The sequence below is a fragment of the Pollachius pollachius genome (genome assembly GCF_949987615.1).
Source record: "Pollachius pollachius genome assembly, chromosome: 5".
NCBI classification, from domain to species: domain Eukaryota; kingdom Metazoa; phylum Chordata; class Actinopteri; order Gadiformes; family Gadidae; genus Pollachius; species Pollachius pollachius.
Window position 1 is genome coordinate 9,736,528 of NC_136938.1, and position 15,930 is coordinate 9,752,457.

At 45.0% G+C, this 15,930-nt stretch overlaps 1 protein-coding gene across 1 annotated transcript; it reads right to left on the minus strand.

Annotated features, from left to right (window-relative positions):
- Nucleotides 1–128: 128 nt before the first annotated feature.
- LOC307075572 (CTD small phosphatase-like protein 2-A) lies at nt 129–15,273 on the minus strand. The gene is given in 14 exon segments (XM_079736208.1): nt 129–3,289; nt 3,449–3,544; nt 3,977–4,103; nt 4,435–4,514; nt 4,613–4,675; nt 6,270–6,356; nt 7,547–7,658; nt 8,222–8,318; nt 8,594–8,726; nt 8,728–8,900; nt 9,407–9,556; nt 9,886–10,009; nt 12,420–12,613; nt 15,104–15,273. Coding segments are annotated over 13 exon segments (1,479 nt in total). The 5' UTR covers nt 12,591–12,613; nt 15,104–15,273; the 3' UTR covers nt 129–3,223.
- Between the last annotated feature and the right edge of the window lie 657 nt (nt 15,274–15,930).

A 15,930-nucleotide genomic window follows, 5' to 3' on the forward strand; every position in this document is an offset into this window, starting at 1 on the left:
TAAACTAAGATAATGAAGTTTATTTATTTAGGAAACAAATTATGATCGCATATTTAACATTGGGCTGTTTCGGAAATAGATATTCAGAATACTTTGATTGCCAGGGGGAATTATTTGAAGCAATAAAACAAGCCTCTATCAGATTAGCGAATATGGTCAACGAGGGCAAGGTATCACTTAATCAAGGAAAACCTCAGGAATAGCCAACACGTAATCAGCCTGCATTAGACTGTTAGCTGCGGTTGAAGTTTGGTTTTCAGTGTTTTCTCTGCCAACTTTGGAAGTTCAAGCATGCACAAAATGAAGACAAAAACACACAGGAGGTTAACTTTAAAACTTTGTTTCAGAAAGTCATTGTAACTGTATATACACTTTACAATAGCATAGCCTTTTGGCAAAGAAAGATGTCTTTAAGCTTTTTTTTTTTAAATACATCTTTAGCACAAATAGCATTTCCTGCAAGTAAAATGGCTGAACAGATATTGGGGACAAAAAAAGGATCTGTAACACGATTGCTTTTTTTCTGCAGAAATGAAGTGCCTTGATTAAAGGTTAACCAGGACTTTCCTCATATAGCAAGCTTGATTCTCTACATGCTAAGTTAAACAGTTTAGTGACACTGTGCTAAACTAAACATACATACAGATAGTTGTAAGAAAAAAAGACACTCCATCTTATGTAAAGTTAAATCTTCATTAATACATTTAAAAAGTAGATACGACATGCCTTTTGAAATCAAAAATACAAAAGATTTTCCTTATTTAAGGATTTTTTTTAAACATGAATCAGTTTGTTATTGTACAACACCCAAGTGTACAATACAAATGGTAATGCACATAAAAACGAGCTGGATGACAAATATCAAAACACCTCCTGACCGATCCTTCAGAAAAAAAAAATAAAACAAGCCCAGCTCACAATCCGCACCATGCTCCCTTAACCATCTCTCCAACACCTGGGGTACTCCATCATAAAAGGGACAGCATTACCAAGGGGGGACCCCCTGAATAACTAATTTATTGTCAACTCCCCTCTAGCCGCCTAGTAATCCCGAGGGTCTGTGTAACATGCCCCATACCATATCAGTTAAAGGAGTAACCAAACGCACTGGGACACCAAACCCCATCATTAGCACCAGCGGATGTCTATGCTTCAGCCGACACGGTGACTGGCATCGCTCTGCACCTGTTTCAGCCAATCAGAAAACGGCAACTGCCGTATGTGCATTGTTTCACCAGAGGGGTTGCTGTTGCTGCCATTTGGTTTCAGGTTTGGTGCCTCTTTCAAACTGAAATAGGCAGCGATGAGCTGTGGAGAATGAAGGAGCCTGTTCAGCTGGAGCTCTCTGCGTAGCTTACATTCAGAGTCTGGACACACACGCACGCACATACAAACATACATACATACATAGCGCCCAGGGAGTGATCAGGCTAGACTCGAGTCATGGTTCTCCAGCTAGGAGAGGCATGGATACGCAGTGAGCCGTTTGTGCTCTACAAGCCAGGAAGAAGGAAAAAGGGAAGCCAAACTGCTTTGTTCATGGACCACAACTATATACGACACAACAAATAAAACCGAGCCCCACACAACTCCACATCTTAAAACAAGGGGGTCTTGATTGTCTTCTACAAAACCCAGGGGGGTTAAACCAAGATGTGTGCTACTGTAACCTCAACGCACCAACGAAAGCCAGGACTCCAGGAGTATTTCTACAGCGCTTCATCAGACATCCCCAGCCGACGCCAGAACCCAACGCCGCAGAAGTAAGAACATGGGGAGTCGGGGTGCTGGTCCGCTTTCCAGCGTGGTGGTAGTGGTGGTGGTGGTTACGCCTCCAGCACTAACAAAAACCTATCCTACGACGACACATCATGGGGGCACGACCTCCGACCCTCTGAGGGTTCCGTGGAGAGGGACATCGAGTATTACTAAACCACTGTCCAAAAGCTCGGCGGTAGGGGCAGAAACACATTCATATAGTTGCCGTTTGTCAACGAAATCACACTGTAAAACTGCATTCCAAAAAAAAAAAAAAAAAAAAAAAAAAAGGCATCAGAGAACGTACATAAAACAGGGTCAAGGAAAGGAGACACTGCCAGGGGATCAGGGGAGGTGTGGGGGAATGGTGCTGCATCGGGAACGGCCAACAGACGCGGGTTCCAGACAGGGGCTGGTCCACATGCTGGCAAAGAGGTGCTACAGGAGTTAATCTCCAAGAGATACAAACACATAGCCATCAAGTTACACGTGAGAGTTAGCCGAGCGCTAGCCCCGAGCTGAACAACGACTGGGAGCAGAAAACAATACTGATATCAGACCAAAAGACCGTTAAAAACAAAAAACATATATAGAAACTTAACTTTGACACGTATCACTTTAAAAATGAATGCCCTTTAATGACCTGTTGCGCGTTTCAGGTAAGCAGACTTCAAGCCAATTCTTAATTAGAAAGCCATCATGTGTTTACTTAACGTTTGAGCGTGCCCGTTTGCGTACACCGGCACGGCACCCAAACCTCAGCATACCGTTTAGTCATGTGACCATACAGGGACCCTCTCCCCACCCTACCCAAACCCCCCATCTATACACAAACAGTTCACTTTTTCTTAGATTTTTCTTTACTAAAAACAAAATGCCAGCAGCCAGAGTGATGCAAAATTCAGCTGTAGAGGAATGCATAATGACATCTTAGACGCTACTACATGTTCAAAAAAGGTGGGACATGGTGGCAGTCCAATGCAGTCCTACAGACGAAGGAGTCCTCGTCCATTTTGGAGTCTTTTTCACCGAGCGGAGGAGCACCGGAGGGGGAGGGGGGGGGGGGGCGGGGGCTGGTTTTGGCGTGAAAAGGGCTAGCCAGAGCTAGGAGATCGTCATTTTAAAAAGGTGGTCTTCCCCTAAAATCGGTTTTCAGGCGTTGCCGCAGCAACGGGAGAACAAAAAAGGAATCCACACAGCTCCTCCGGGAAGGTTGGTTTCACTTTTCCTTCTCAGGTCGTTGGTAGAAAAAAATATCCCAACCCCGGCTTTGAAAACCATTATATTCTTCATCATCATGATGTTTAGTCTTAAAATCATTTGGGGTTTAAAAAACAAAAGTGACAAGGGAAGGAAGGAAAAGGGGCCGATGATTTAATAGTAATGGTAATGTTGTCGAGTTCGTCTGAAGGAGGGCTTTTTACATGTCCGCTGCTGATGACAGTTGTCCTGTAACCACGGTGACTCAGTCCGGGGGCAGCAGGTCGTGTAGCCGGAACCGCTCTCGTACGTGTGGGCGGACATCTTGGTTCTGGAGAGACGACATAAAAAAGAAAGAAAAACATCCATCTCAATGTAAAATACTCACAATTCCATATATGGTCCAGAGCACACTGTTCTAGGACAAGAACAGGGTGTGAAGGACTGTTTCTATGTATTTAACAAACATGTCCGCAAGCAATGAACTCACCATCTCTACCAACTTCTCAAGGAAGGGGACCAGCTTCAACAGCTCATTGTCATTCTTGTCCATGAACCAGCTCTCTATTGGAATGCCATTGGAGAGCTAAGGGGAGAGGGGAGGGTTTAATCACCATGACAACAAGTTGTTGTTCCTGAAATACCAACCGTCAGCCGCTTACATTTTGGCCCATGTTTACAAACATTTCCCTCCGATATACATGTATTACAGTCCCAACATATAGAAAACCCATCAATACTCTACAATTAGGTCAAAGCTGACACCTACAACACAGCCTACAGGTAGACTGTAGACACTACAGTTTAGCCACACATCCTACCCACTTATCCAACCATCGCTTCTATACTATCTCTGCACTGGTTCTATCATTTGGTAAAAACTAACCGTCTCGACTGTTAAGCACACATACCAAATGGTCTATACCAACTGTGAGACTACCAAGGGGTTTTGATGTTTTCCTGCCAGTATACAGAACAGAGACACTCCACTCCAGGGAGTGATGGGTTCCCAGCTCACCTGGTAAGCGAAGGCCTGCGGTGAATTGTCAATGATGATGGTCTTGGAGAGATCTCTGCCCAGAATGTTCAGGTCCTTGATGTAGTTCCCCTGGACACAAACGCAGTGCTCGCGGAAGAGCCGGTGCCTGCATGTGCAGCAACACAGAGATCGAGATACGAGTCAGACGCCAGGTGGACTGCACCGCCTTGAGGTTTAAGCCTTTTTACTGTTGCAACGCAACTAGGGAAATTCTGCATGTAAATTGACAATGACGTTGGCTGCTTGTTTCTTGAGTTGCTTAGCGTGGCGCAGAGCAACGCAAAAGCCGTGGTCCAAAGACTTGATTCCCATTGACAACAATGACAAACTGGCCTCTCCCAGCCGTTAAAAGCATTCAGTGGGATCTTGGCCTACAGTAATCAAAACAAATGAATGAGAAACAAAATGAACGATTGGTGGTTTTTAAAGAGTCTGACCTGACGAGCTGTTTCTTGGGGTCCAGGATGTTGAGCAATTTGTCAGCATACACCTTCTTGGAGGCCGTGAAGAGGATGATCTGAACGACAAAGGACAGGATCAGTCACGATAACCGAGGGCAGACACAAATTCTGACCAAACTCAAAATTCTACTGCAGCCCCTAGAGGCCTCCTTGCCTCATAGATCTGGGACATGCGCTCCAGGAACTCTCTGAAGAACGGCCTGAGACGCACGTAGACCTGCAGGAAACACCACCGTTAACCACATACACATACACACATCTCACAGTATAACATGAGGCAAAGGCATCACATTAATGAGATGGATGCATTGAATTGTCAGCGAGAACATGCTATTATGAAAATGCATTAACATATTTAAGATATGCATTTTATTCATCCCACATAAGGGATGCAACGGATCACATAACTCACGGTTCGGATCGTGTCACGGTTTTTGAGTCACGGGTCGGATCATTTTCGGATCAACAACAACAAAAAAGATAACAAGACAAACGTGACTTTAAATAAAATCTTCAAATGTGTAAAAACAAAATAAAGTAAAAAATTAGGCAATAATCCTGCTTCCTTTAAGCATAGTCAATATTTAAAAAAATTGCAATCTGAGGCATTATTCCTTCTTCTTTTTAACATGGATAGTAAATAATCCCTAATCCTGGATTTACAACTTTAAATTCAGGATGTCTGCATTGCCTGGAGAGAGTTTGGAGTCTAAACTCTCCCAAGGCAATGCAGACATCCTCATCTTTTTTTTCATCAAGTATGGTAGTGAAATACAGTTTCTGTCGTGTTTTATTTGGCATTTTTTAAATCCATTGATTTCTGTTGGAAGACTCATTACTCATTGCAAGGGGGGCAGGTTGTAGTCTTTTCGCTCGGTTCTAGCCCTACTGTTGATACGGAGAACCGAGCGAAAAGACTACAACCAAACAAACATTTCCGGTTCCAATGGGATTTACGGAACGCCAAATAAAACACGACAGAAACTGTTTTTCGCTAAGATACTTGATGATGTTGTAAATACCGGAAGTTCCCTTTAAACATGCGCTGATCACGTGAACGCACAACTTTTTTCTTTTTTATCAGCCGATTCCGCGGATCAATTGCGTCCCGAACCGTGAGGGTTGATCCGTACGGATCCCGGGTAACCCGTGAACCATTGCACCACTAACCCACATTCATGCCAAACATTTGGGATGATTTGTTTAACCTAACAGAAGGGAAAAAGAATGGATCTCTGGATTGCATATGTGACATTTTTCCATTGTTTTTGTTCTACCAGGTTCTCCAGTACTCTAGGCTGAAAGGTGGGCACTGTCTGTGACATTGGATCTGTAGAGTACATCAGGGCAGGCCAGCCTGGACTACTGGGTAAGGCTGGTCGGTTTTATCGCATTATGCTCAAACCCTTGTTCCCAATATGTCCAAATAAAGGGCTAACCAATCACTTTATGTTCTAATATGTGCTTTGTATCAGTCAGCAGCTGGAGAAATATGAACAACACAAAAAAAATACAGAGCCCAGCACTATCAATCGCTTTTTGGCTTTGTGTAATGTAAAATTAAATGAATTAATTATGGTTCTACTAAATATTGAACAGGTCAGGGACAGAGGATCCACACAACACACAGTTTCTCTGACGCAACCATTGGGACAATGTAGGGACACGGAGAGCCCAAGCACCCTGGTTCTCTGAAGCAACTAGTGGGTCCACGGAAGGGGGCAATGGAGGGGCCCAGAGAGCCTCAAAGGCCTGGTTCTCTAAAGCCACTAGTGAGACCCCAGAGGGACCTAATAAGGGGAGAGCCTCACCTGGTAGATGACATCCTGGAAGAGGACAGGGAAGGTAAGTGCTGCGTCCTCCAGCTCATTCAGACTGCAGTGGACCAACGTCTCGTCCTGGGGAAACAAGTCCAGAGACAACTAAAAAATACAGTTCAATAACAGGAGAAAGGCTTAATGTAGGCCTTCGAGTGCCTTATTGTCCTATTACAACAGTCCCGTCTGTTAAGACTTCAATGCCCACACTGATGCTTTTCAAAGCTCTGCATGTGGCTGGTTGTCATGGAAACATATTTTATGGCGTTTATCTTTGAAGCTGTAGCCTCTTATCTCTTCCGTTTGTTTCTTTGCCGTTCAGCAGCAGCTTTAGCAGCACAGATCACAGGGTCTCGTACTATAGTTCCACTACTGGCATTAGTAATAAACAACATCCCTTCCTCTAAGACAGCATCCCTGAAACTTTGATAGCAATGAAACGGTTGTATTTAAAGGGATAAATTAAAAAAACTCCAGCTTTTATGAACAATAAATTACTTAAAAGGGTGAATTGGTGACATGAGTGTATCAAGCGTGAGAAGTATGTAGTAAATGGTCCATATATATATATATATATAGCGCTTTTTAGACCTGTTGCCACTCACATTACTTTAGAATTATTGCATTCAATTCACCCATTCATTTACCAAGCCACCAAGCAAGGCAACAGCCAGCGTGGCGGCATCATTTAGGAATAGGCATGTTGCTCAGGGACACATACACTCAACTAGGAGCCAGGGGCCGAAACAGCAACTTTTCCGCACTACTCCAACTTTGGAGTAGAGCGGGGCCAGACAGCCCCGCTCTACTCCCTGAGCCGCTGCCCACCATGTGTGCATGGAGCACAGGGTGCTGACCAAGTCTAACACCACAGAAAACTCTGCATGAGGTAAAGCTGATTAGTGCATCAGGGAGTGTGAGAGGGAGTATTAAGAATGTGTACAGTAGGTGTGGGACTATGTGTACAGTATGCTCACGCTGCTGAAATATAGAACTTTGTAATCAAAGTTGTATCATCAGAGAGAGAGAGAGAGAGAGAGAGAGAGAGAGAGAGAGAGAGAGAGAGAGAGAGAGAGAGAGAGAGAGAGAGAGAGAGAGAGAGAGAGAGAGAGAGAGAGAGAGAGAGAGAGAGAGAGAGAGAGAGAGAGAGAGAGAGAGAGAGAGAGAGAGAGAGAGAGAGAGAGAGAGAGAGAGAGAGAGAGAGAGAACTGGGTCTGCAGAGGTTAGGCTGTTTTGTGCACCACACAGTGCGAGAAAGAGTGTGTACAGACCAGGTCTAGCACCAGAGAGAACTCGGGAGTGCTGCGGGTCTTCAGAGGCAAGGCTGGTTTGCGGGTCAGCTGCTCTTCAGTGAGAGGAGGAACGTGCTTGATGAAGAAATAACTGAAAAACCCAACACAGATGACGCGGGTTAACATAGAGCAGAGAGTACAACAGACTCATTAAAATGGACTACCAATAAACCAAACAAACTACTAATAGGCTGGAACAAATGAGGTAGGCTGGTATTCAGCAGTCATCTGGGGGGGGGGACACACTCCCACATTGATTATTTTGGAATCAATGTGCGTCAGTCAGAATGGAGTTTGCGGACGACAAATCAGTGACTCGCCATACAAGTACTTCCCTAAATGTCTCGTCGCAAAGACCAAAGTGCTATATTTATATTGTTTACATTCCTGGCAGGTGCGTTTATGCGAAATGCTCTTAGACAGAAATGGCACAAAGTGATTTTGACTAATGATATTGGTTATGGATGTCTTTGTGAAAGCAGCAGAGACGGTTACCAAGGTTTGTTCACCCAGATCGGTACAATCCGATAAAAGAAGGCCATATCAAAAAGTGAGCCAAGAGAACTACATAACTGCCTTGGAATGAACAGACATCCTTTCACTTCTTTCTTAACAGTAAAGCAATGCGATCAGCAGCAGCAGCAGCAGACTCACGGATCAAACACCTCCCAGTCCTCCTCGTAGGAAGGCTCGGCCGGCACCGTAGTGGGGGCGACGTCCACGTACGCCGTGTCCGGAGTGGACCCTGGGGCTGTTGGGAGGGGACGGGAGTACGGGCCAAAAAGGGATTTCAATTTAGACACCTTGTGTTCCACTGGATAAAATGCATACATACTAAAAAAAGCCAACCAGAACACGTGTAAGGCGCACCTCGCGGCGCAAACCCCCTAATCGTTTGTTGTTTAAACATCCATGATGAACAGTGTGTGTAGTGCAGTGCAGTGATTGGATAGCACGCCCTTGTGTTGCCATGCCGATTATCTGCATCCCGGCGTCGTGATTATCCTCTGTGCCCATGGCGATTACCTGTGAGCGGCGGCAGGTCAACGTCCGGCTCCAACTCTCCCGCTGCCTCCGTTTTCTCCTCCTCCTGGGGGGGAGGTGGCGGAGGAGGAGGAGGAGAAGGTGGCAGCGGGGGGCGCCACGGAGGCGATGGGGCTCTGCTGCGCTGGGAGCAGCGGGGGCCTGGGGGGGTGAAGGGCCACGGGGCTGGGGGGGTCCCGCACCGCCGTGGCTGTGCAGGCGGGGACCTCTTCCACCTGCTCTACCTCCAGCTGCTTCACCACCTCCTCCGCCTCCACCGCCTGGTCCGGGGAGTCAGACCCTGCTGGCGCTACCGCAACACACACACGCCAGATTATTAGAAACATGTCAGACAAAGGACACAGAAAACGACCAAAGTAAGCGCTCAGCCGGCCATAACACAGGCAACACACCAGGAGATATTACCAGATTACTTGTACTAGCAACAGGACAGAACCGTCCCAACCCATTACCAGATTACTACCACTGTAGCAGGACAGATTACAAGATTATCAACAGGGCACAAAACAGATTTACATATTATACCAGATGGACAGATTACCATTTACCATCACCATAGATTTATATATATATTGCCCAGATTGAAAGCATTATGTTCCACAGTATGACGGCTGTAATGTTATTAGCTGGATGAGCATTACAAACTTGGTGCCAGTTGTGTGAAGATGTAACACCGGTTCAAATCGTTAACATCTAAGTTTTCTAGCCATCCCCTTGGGCCCACAAAGGGAACAAACAAACAAAAGCGAAGCCAAGGACACTTGGAAAAGGTCTGTGGTGGTTCTGGTCAAGTACCGGCTTTAGCTGGTGAGAAGAAGTTGAAGACGGGGGAGAAGATGGTTCCCAGGAGGGTGGACCTGGGCGGGCTGACAGGGAGCTCAGCCTCCGTGCTCTCCTCCATCTTTCCGTTGGCCTTCTCCTTACTTCTGTCATGGTTGCTGGTCTCTGGGGGAACAGCAGGAGGAAATGGACCATTGGTATTAAAAGAGAAAAGGGGAATCGATTGAAATAATTAGCTGTATTTAATACATTTTGCATGTGCATTTCTGTGTTTGTACGTGAATTTTTTTTTCTGCATTTCATGTGTTCATTTCTGTACCGCATTTTTGTTTTGACATTTCATTTCTCCATCTGGAGCTGAGCAGTTGTGACAGAAGCCACCTCCTCGCTTGATTTATAAAAGTACTCTGAATCGGAATCTTTTCCCACACCAGGTTCCATCCCGGTGGATAAAGTGGGACCCATCCATGAGCCGGAACGGTAGCACCACTTACGTCCGTTGGCTGGTCCTCTCCGGCTGGGCCGTGCCTGGGGTCTGCCGGTCGGGGTGGAAGAGATCAGGTTGTTGTCCACATCACAGTGGAGACGGGCCTTCTTGGCTGGGCTGTCCTGTTGGACCTGGAACAATGAGAAATAAACATCACAGGAGGATGGATACATTCAGCATGCCTTTCCACTTCCTTCAACAATGTTCTGGTTAAAAGGTGAAATGTGTGACTGAAAGTGTTTAGTTGTTCAATCATGGTGCGAGTCTTGATATTAAAAATTTAGAATTGTTTTCAAAATGGACACACGTAGCATCATTTTCGCTGTAGTCAAACTTTATCATAAGATGTATGTCCCTAGAAGACTGTATAGAACATAAATGACACCCTGACAGTTGCAGCAACTTTAACGGTGGCTGCTTGCTAGGTTTGGCAGGGCAGAAAAGAAGGTGACGAAAACACGTGAGCCTTAAATGTTAAAAAATCTCATCACAACTGTAAAGCTGAAGATGCTGATCCCAGACACAACTCAAATCCAAATCATAAAAGTATTTTGTACGATGACGCACAAGTATGAGTATGAGCACGGCAATTTGGCCGGTGAAGCTCCTGATGACTGCTTCCTTCCTAGGACACATGCGTCACCACTATGATCATTGGCCCTGACCAGTGCGAACACGCGATGACACCCATGACTAGTTGTGCATGAGCTGGTCCTAATATTTTAATTGGATTTAAAGTCCAACATCTGGAAGGTTGCCATCTCCTCTGTGGTCAGCCAAAATTCACAGCAGCTTATAATGTTAGTTAATTCTTGTGGCCAGGTGCTACAGCATTACCACGGAACTGGTTTACTTGGTGATACACATGTCGAGTTGGGGGGGGGGGGGGGGGGGGAGAGACGACGACAACACAATAACACAAGTCCACTGGCCACGCACGTTTTAATGGCAGGTGTGAGTGATCCATGCCAAGGCCTATCCGGATATATGTGGACACAGGACACCAGGAGCAGGAGAGAGGCAGTGTTACGTGTGTTTTCATGGAATTGGTCTGCAGAAGGTGTGAGTAACACATGCTTGTGTGTGTGTGTGTGTGTGTGTGTGTGTGTGTGTGTGTGTGTGTGTGTGTGTGTGTGTGTGTGTGTGTGTGTGTGTGTGTGTGTGTGTGTGTGTGTGTGTACACTCAGATCCCACATTGAATTTATGAGTTCTTCAGGTTTAACCTTGTCTTGGAGATGTTCATTTGCATGTATGGGAATACCATGTTGAAGAAAACAAAAACATTTTGGAGATATACTTCACGGGCAGGGATGAGCACTAATCCAATCAGAGCATCACTCCTTATGGCGTCAGTATGACGATGGTCTGACTGTATATCTATTCCCACGGCTACGCCGCTGCCCCTGGTATGTCAATCCAAAAGAAACCCTAGATAAGGATGCTGTCCAATTGCAAAGGCGCCAATGGGAAACCACTTTATGAAGTCTGGACAGCAGAGTGACCGCTTCCTCATCTGAGGTAAATTAGTTAGAAGAATCTCATAATAGATGAAAGAAAGTTACCAATATGAGCAGAACAGAACTGAACCCCTGATCCATCCGATAGGAAGGACTCAAAACAAGATCTGAGTAGATTCTTTTTAAGTCCCATCCATGAAATCCTTCAAACAGACTATGTTGTTGTTATATTTGTCGTTATCATGAGTGCAACAGTTTAGAAAGTGGTCTGAACTGGGCATCAGATGACGGCCTGCTGGGTAACAGCATGCCTCGATTAATTTTAACACTGCATTGTATTACTGTGAATTAAACCTCACAGGAAGAAGCTAAAAAACACCAAAGCCTGGAAATATCCATCAACTGAGTGGTGGAATATTATGAAAACACTGTTTTGGATGAACATATGCCTTTGATTTGTCCGTGTCTTTTCTGCTCCCAAATGCAATCTGCCATCTCTGAGGTGGTTGTCGTTCTCAAAACAAACAGCAGGGTAGAAGGAGGTGTAATTGTCAGCATAGTAGTCTGGTACAGAATTCCTGCATGTAGTTCCCGCATCGTGGAATCAAAGGGCCGGTAATGTATATAGTGAGACTGTCTGTGAGGACAAGCGTTTCAGCCAAGCAGGACTTTTCCACCAGTTCTTGTGCCTGTTGCTACACACCAACTGTGTGAGCCAGCAGCTAAATTTAGAATGATGCCTGAGCTCTCACCGGACGAGCTGCAGCATTCCAGTAAGCCCGAGAAAGACGACACTATGCTCAGACACACACTGGAATTACAGCTGGAAAAATACACCCTGGCCAATACTACGCTACTTTCTCCACTGGGACAACCGGTGGGCAAGAGAAGAATGGTTCAGCGCTCAACTGTGGACCCCATCTCCCATGTACAGTAACTGGTTGCAGCTGATAACGAAAAGGCAGGAGTCTACTCGTTGATTGACAAACTCTACTTCCAATGAACCCCTCACACAACCCCAAGCCATGCCCCCAATTACAACTCCAGACCGGTGAAACAGGTCTGCCAGTTAAGCGGATGTTACCTTGACGGTGCTCCCCCTGATGAACTTCTTAATAGTGGAGAGCAGGCCCCTCCCACCACTGGTGGGGGGCGTGTCCTCCTCGACGTCGGAATGCCTGCGCTTGGTCCGCGAGGGGCGGGGCGCCACGGCTGGGACGGACTGCTGGGATGCTTTACGCATTCTCAGCCTCATGGTTTCAGCAGTCACATGTACGGCTGAACGAGACCAGGGGGGAGGGAGGGAGAGAGATGGAGCAACGCGTTAAGACACTTTTCAAATTAAAATTTCATTCACAGAGACGTAGGAGGCTGAAACGCTCATTCATGAAGCAAAGTCGATTAAGGGGTGTGCCAAGTTAAAATCGACTAAATATAAGTACACATTTTTGAATGGAGAAGCGGTGGTATTTATAATAGTCTAGTGGAGCGGTAATGCTTTAGATCTACTAGTTGTCCATTTACTTGCGGTGGAGTAGTTATGTTGTGCAGTAGTGATACTGGTACTTATATTGTTGTGGTACTTGTCTGGTGCTGTAGTAGTGTAGCAGTTTTAGTGCAGGCCTCTGCCAACATCTGGTAGCATTCAGGATCCCATTTCACTGACATCACAGCACATCTTGGCATCTTTCCCACTTCTAAACTCCATCTCCGCAATTTCCATTTACATAACATAAAAATAATTCATAAGAAACAGATGAGGTGCAAACCATGTACTTTTAAAAGCTGCTTAGACAACTTGGAGAAATGCATATATACGTGCCCAAACACAGCTGTTAAGATAATTTAAATAATTGTTATCTACTATTAAGTTAAAAAAAGGAACCAAAAAAAAGAAAACGATCTTCCTTCTAAGCCAAACCCCTTTTGGGTTTATGTAACAACTAGATGGAAATGTGTTAGGACATATCCAGTGCTACATCTGGTTTACATTTCCACAAGGATGTATCTGCAAACCGATGAAGACGGTGTGTAGGTATATACGCCGCTATACCCCATTCACACGATAAACAAGATAAACCAACGCATCTCAGGAGCGCAGTGTCATTATGTTGATCTTACAGCCATTAATCAGCTTAAGACTGTACAAATCAATTGGTGATCTTTTTCAACGAGCTACTCAAGGATGCAAGCTACTCAAGGATGCATTATGTCTTTCAGGAGTTGACAAGATCAGTTAGAGTGAAAACTGGAGATTGGACAAGATGTTCTTTATTTACCCCAACCTAGAAATTAGGGTTTCACAGCAGAATGTGCAGGACATTAAGACCATTTTTAAATAAGATGTGATGTGACAAAAAAAACACTCACACACACACACACACACACACAATATAGTACATATGTAAAGTACTAAAGAGAATCCATTATTGTTCCTCAAGTGACGTGTCCAGTGATTCACATGTGCTAAATATTTTTGTTTACCCTGGGTTAAGTGCATTTAAATGCGTCTCTAATATAGTTAAATGGGGGAATAACGCGAAACTAAACCTAATTACACGGCCAGACTTACTCAATGCGTTTAAGCTTAGGTCTCAGCATAATAATACATAGTGTGGGAGATGTGTGTAGACAGCCACCCGGGGCTCATGTAGGTACAACAAGTGAGCGGGAAACGGTGCAACGATGCCAATACAAGCCTCTTAGCCTGTTAGCTATCATTAGCCACCGGGGCCTTTTCAATAGCCTACACGAAGAGCTACACATAAGTTTAAAAAACAACACCACCACCACGTTCTATATAAACATATATATTTAAACAAAAAAACCCGCAACCCTATCCACAAAAAAAACACATGTTGATTGTGGATAATAAAATCAACACAGCGCCTACCAGGTGGACAGCTAGCAACTGTAACGTTAGTTCAATGAACACCCATCAAGTAGCGTTACACACATGTCGGAAGCGTAGGGTTGTATTTTAGGTTCTTGTGGCCAAACCACATGTGATCATTTGAACAACTAATGTAATGTTTAAAGATGATCAGATGCTGAGAAAGTAGGATAGCATGAAACCAGACCTGGACAGAACTAGATGCTAGTTTAGCATCAAAGCTGCCCTTAGCATTTGAACACGAAATAGAAATGAACATGAGTAGAACATCAGTGTAACGAGCTATATTTTAGATTAATTGCAAAATGTGTCACAACCGCCTGTTGGGGATACTTGTTACCGTGAAGAAATGAATCAAGTGATTAATCAAGTGAAGGAAACGATCCAGACCACCGATACACCTCCAATACATGTCATGTGTTTAAACAGAGCAAGGGGTGGTCTTCTATCAATCCTTACACGATATAACATGAACTGGGTGACCATGGCCAGGGTCTACACCTCACCATGTAGTGAAGAAACATGACATTCCGGCTGGGCTGAAAGCTTTGTGGCTAAAGCTAACATGCTAAACCATTGACTTTGCCTCAGATGCTACCAGCACACAGCTCGGCGACCCGGGGCTCCGTGGACCAGCATTCAGTAATAATCACCCTATTCAGGGCTGTCGATACAACCCCGGTGTGGGTGTAAAATACTCCACTAAAAGCTACGTCCGCATGGTTGTTTTATTTCCAGACATATTTCGTTTTTGGTTTTTTTTGCCGAATAGCTCCGGGCTAGCATGGGTGAACAGCCACTATATGAAAACATGTTCCCTCACCCACGCCAATGAGCGTTCACACAAGAAGAAACACAACATGGTATGTACTCACACAAGTGATCCGCAGTGCAGCCGGGCAGCAGAGTGAAATGAGTTGGGCTCCGCCAGCCGCCACCACAAACATGGGACAACAGCGGGTTGTTTACGTGATCCGGTCCGCCTTCACGCTGTCGCTACTCAGAGGCCGAGTCCGGAGGATCCTCCGTTGTTACCAGGCGCCATTTCCCGCCTCCTCTGCCCACTCTGAGGCGCAGATACCCGTATGGGTCCCGGACACACCCCCTTACCTCGCACGGACACACCCCCTTACCTCGCATCAGAGCCAGGGACAGGCCAGCAACATTAGTGGTTCCCCAGCCACTGATAAGTGCCTTCAGGCAATACTAGGTATGCCTTGGAATTTGATGCATCATTTGCCTGCTTTATTACACATGTATATATTTTTATTTATCCATGTGGTGCAAGTTGTTGAAATATATACCTGTTGAATAATAATGCGATATCCCGCCAGATTTTTTTCATGGGATTTCAGATGTATTATGCATTGTTCCATGCAATGCTCTTGCCCCATTTAAATACATTTTGTTTGGACAAAAGATCCACCTGTTAGATTCATACAAGCCTGTGATTGCATTTTGACAGCCTGTAGTGTGTCAAATATTGCACTCTTCCTTAAAGTTATTGTTTTGTACAAGAGTATGCAATAACGCCAAAGCTCACAAATCCGGTTTGGGTGAAGAAAACTTTTGCAAGAATAATAAAAAACAGCATATTTAATCTACACAATGTAAGTGCAGGTTTATAGGTTCATATAGGCGATGCTAGACAGAACATATATATAAATACTAATGATAGATGACATGAATAATCACCTTTAAA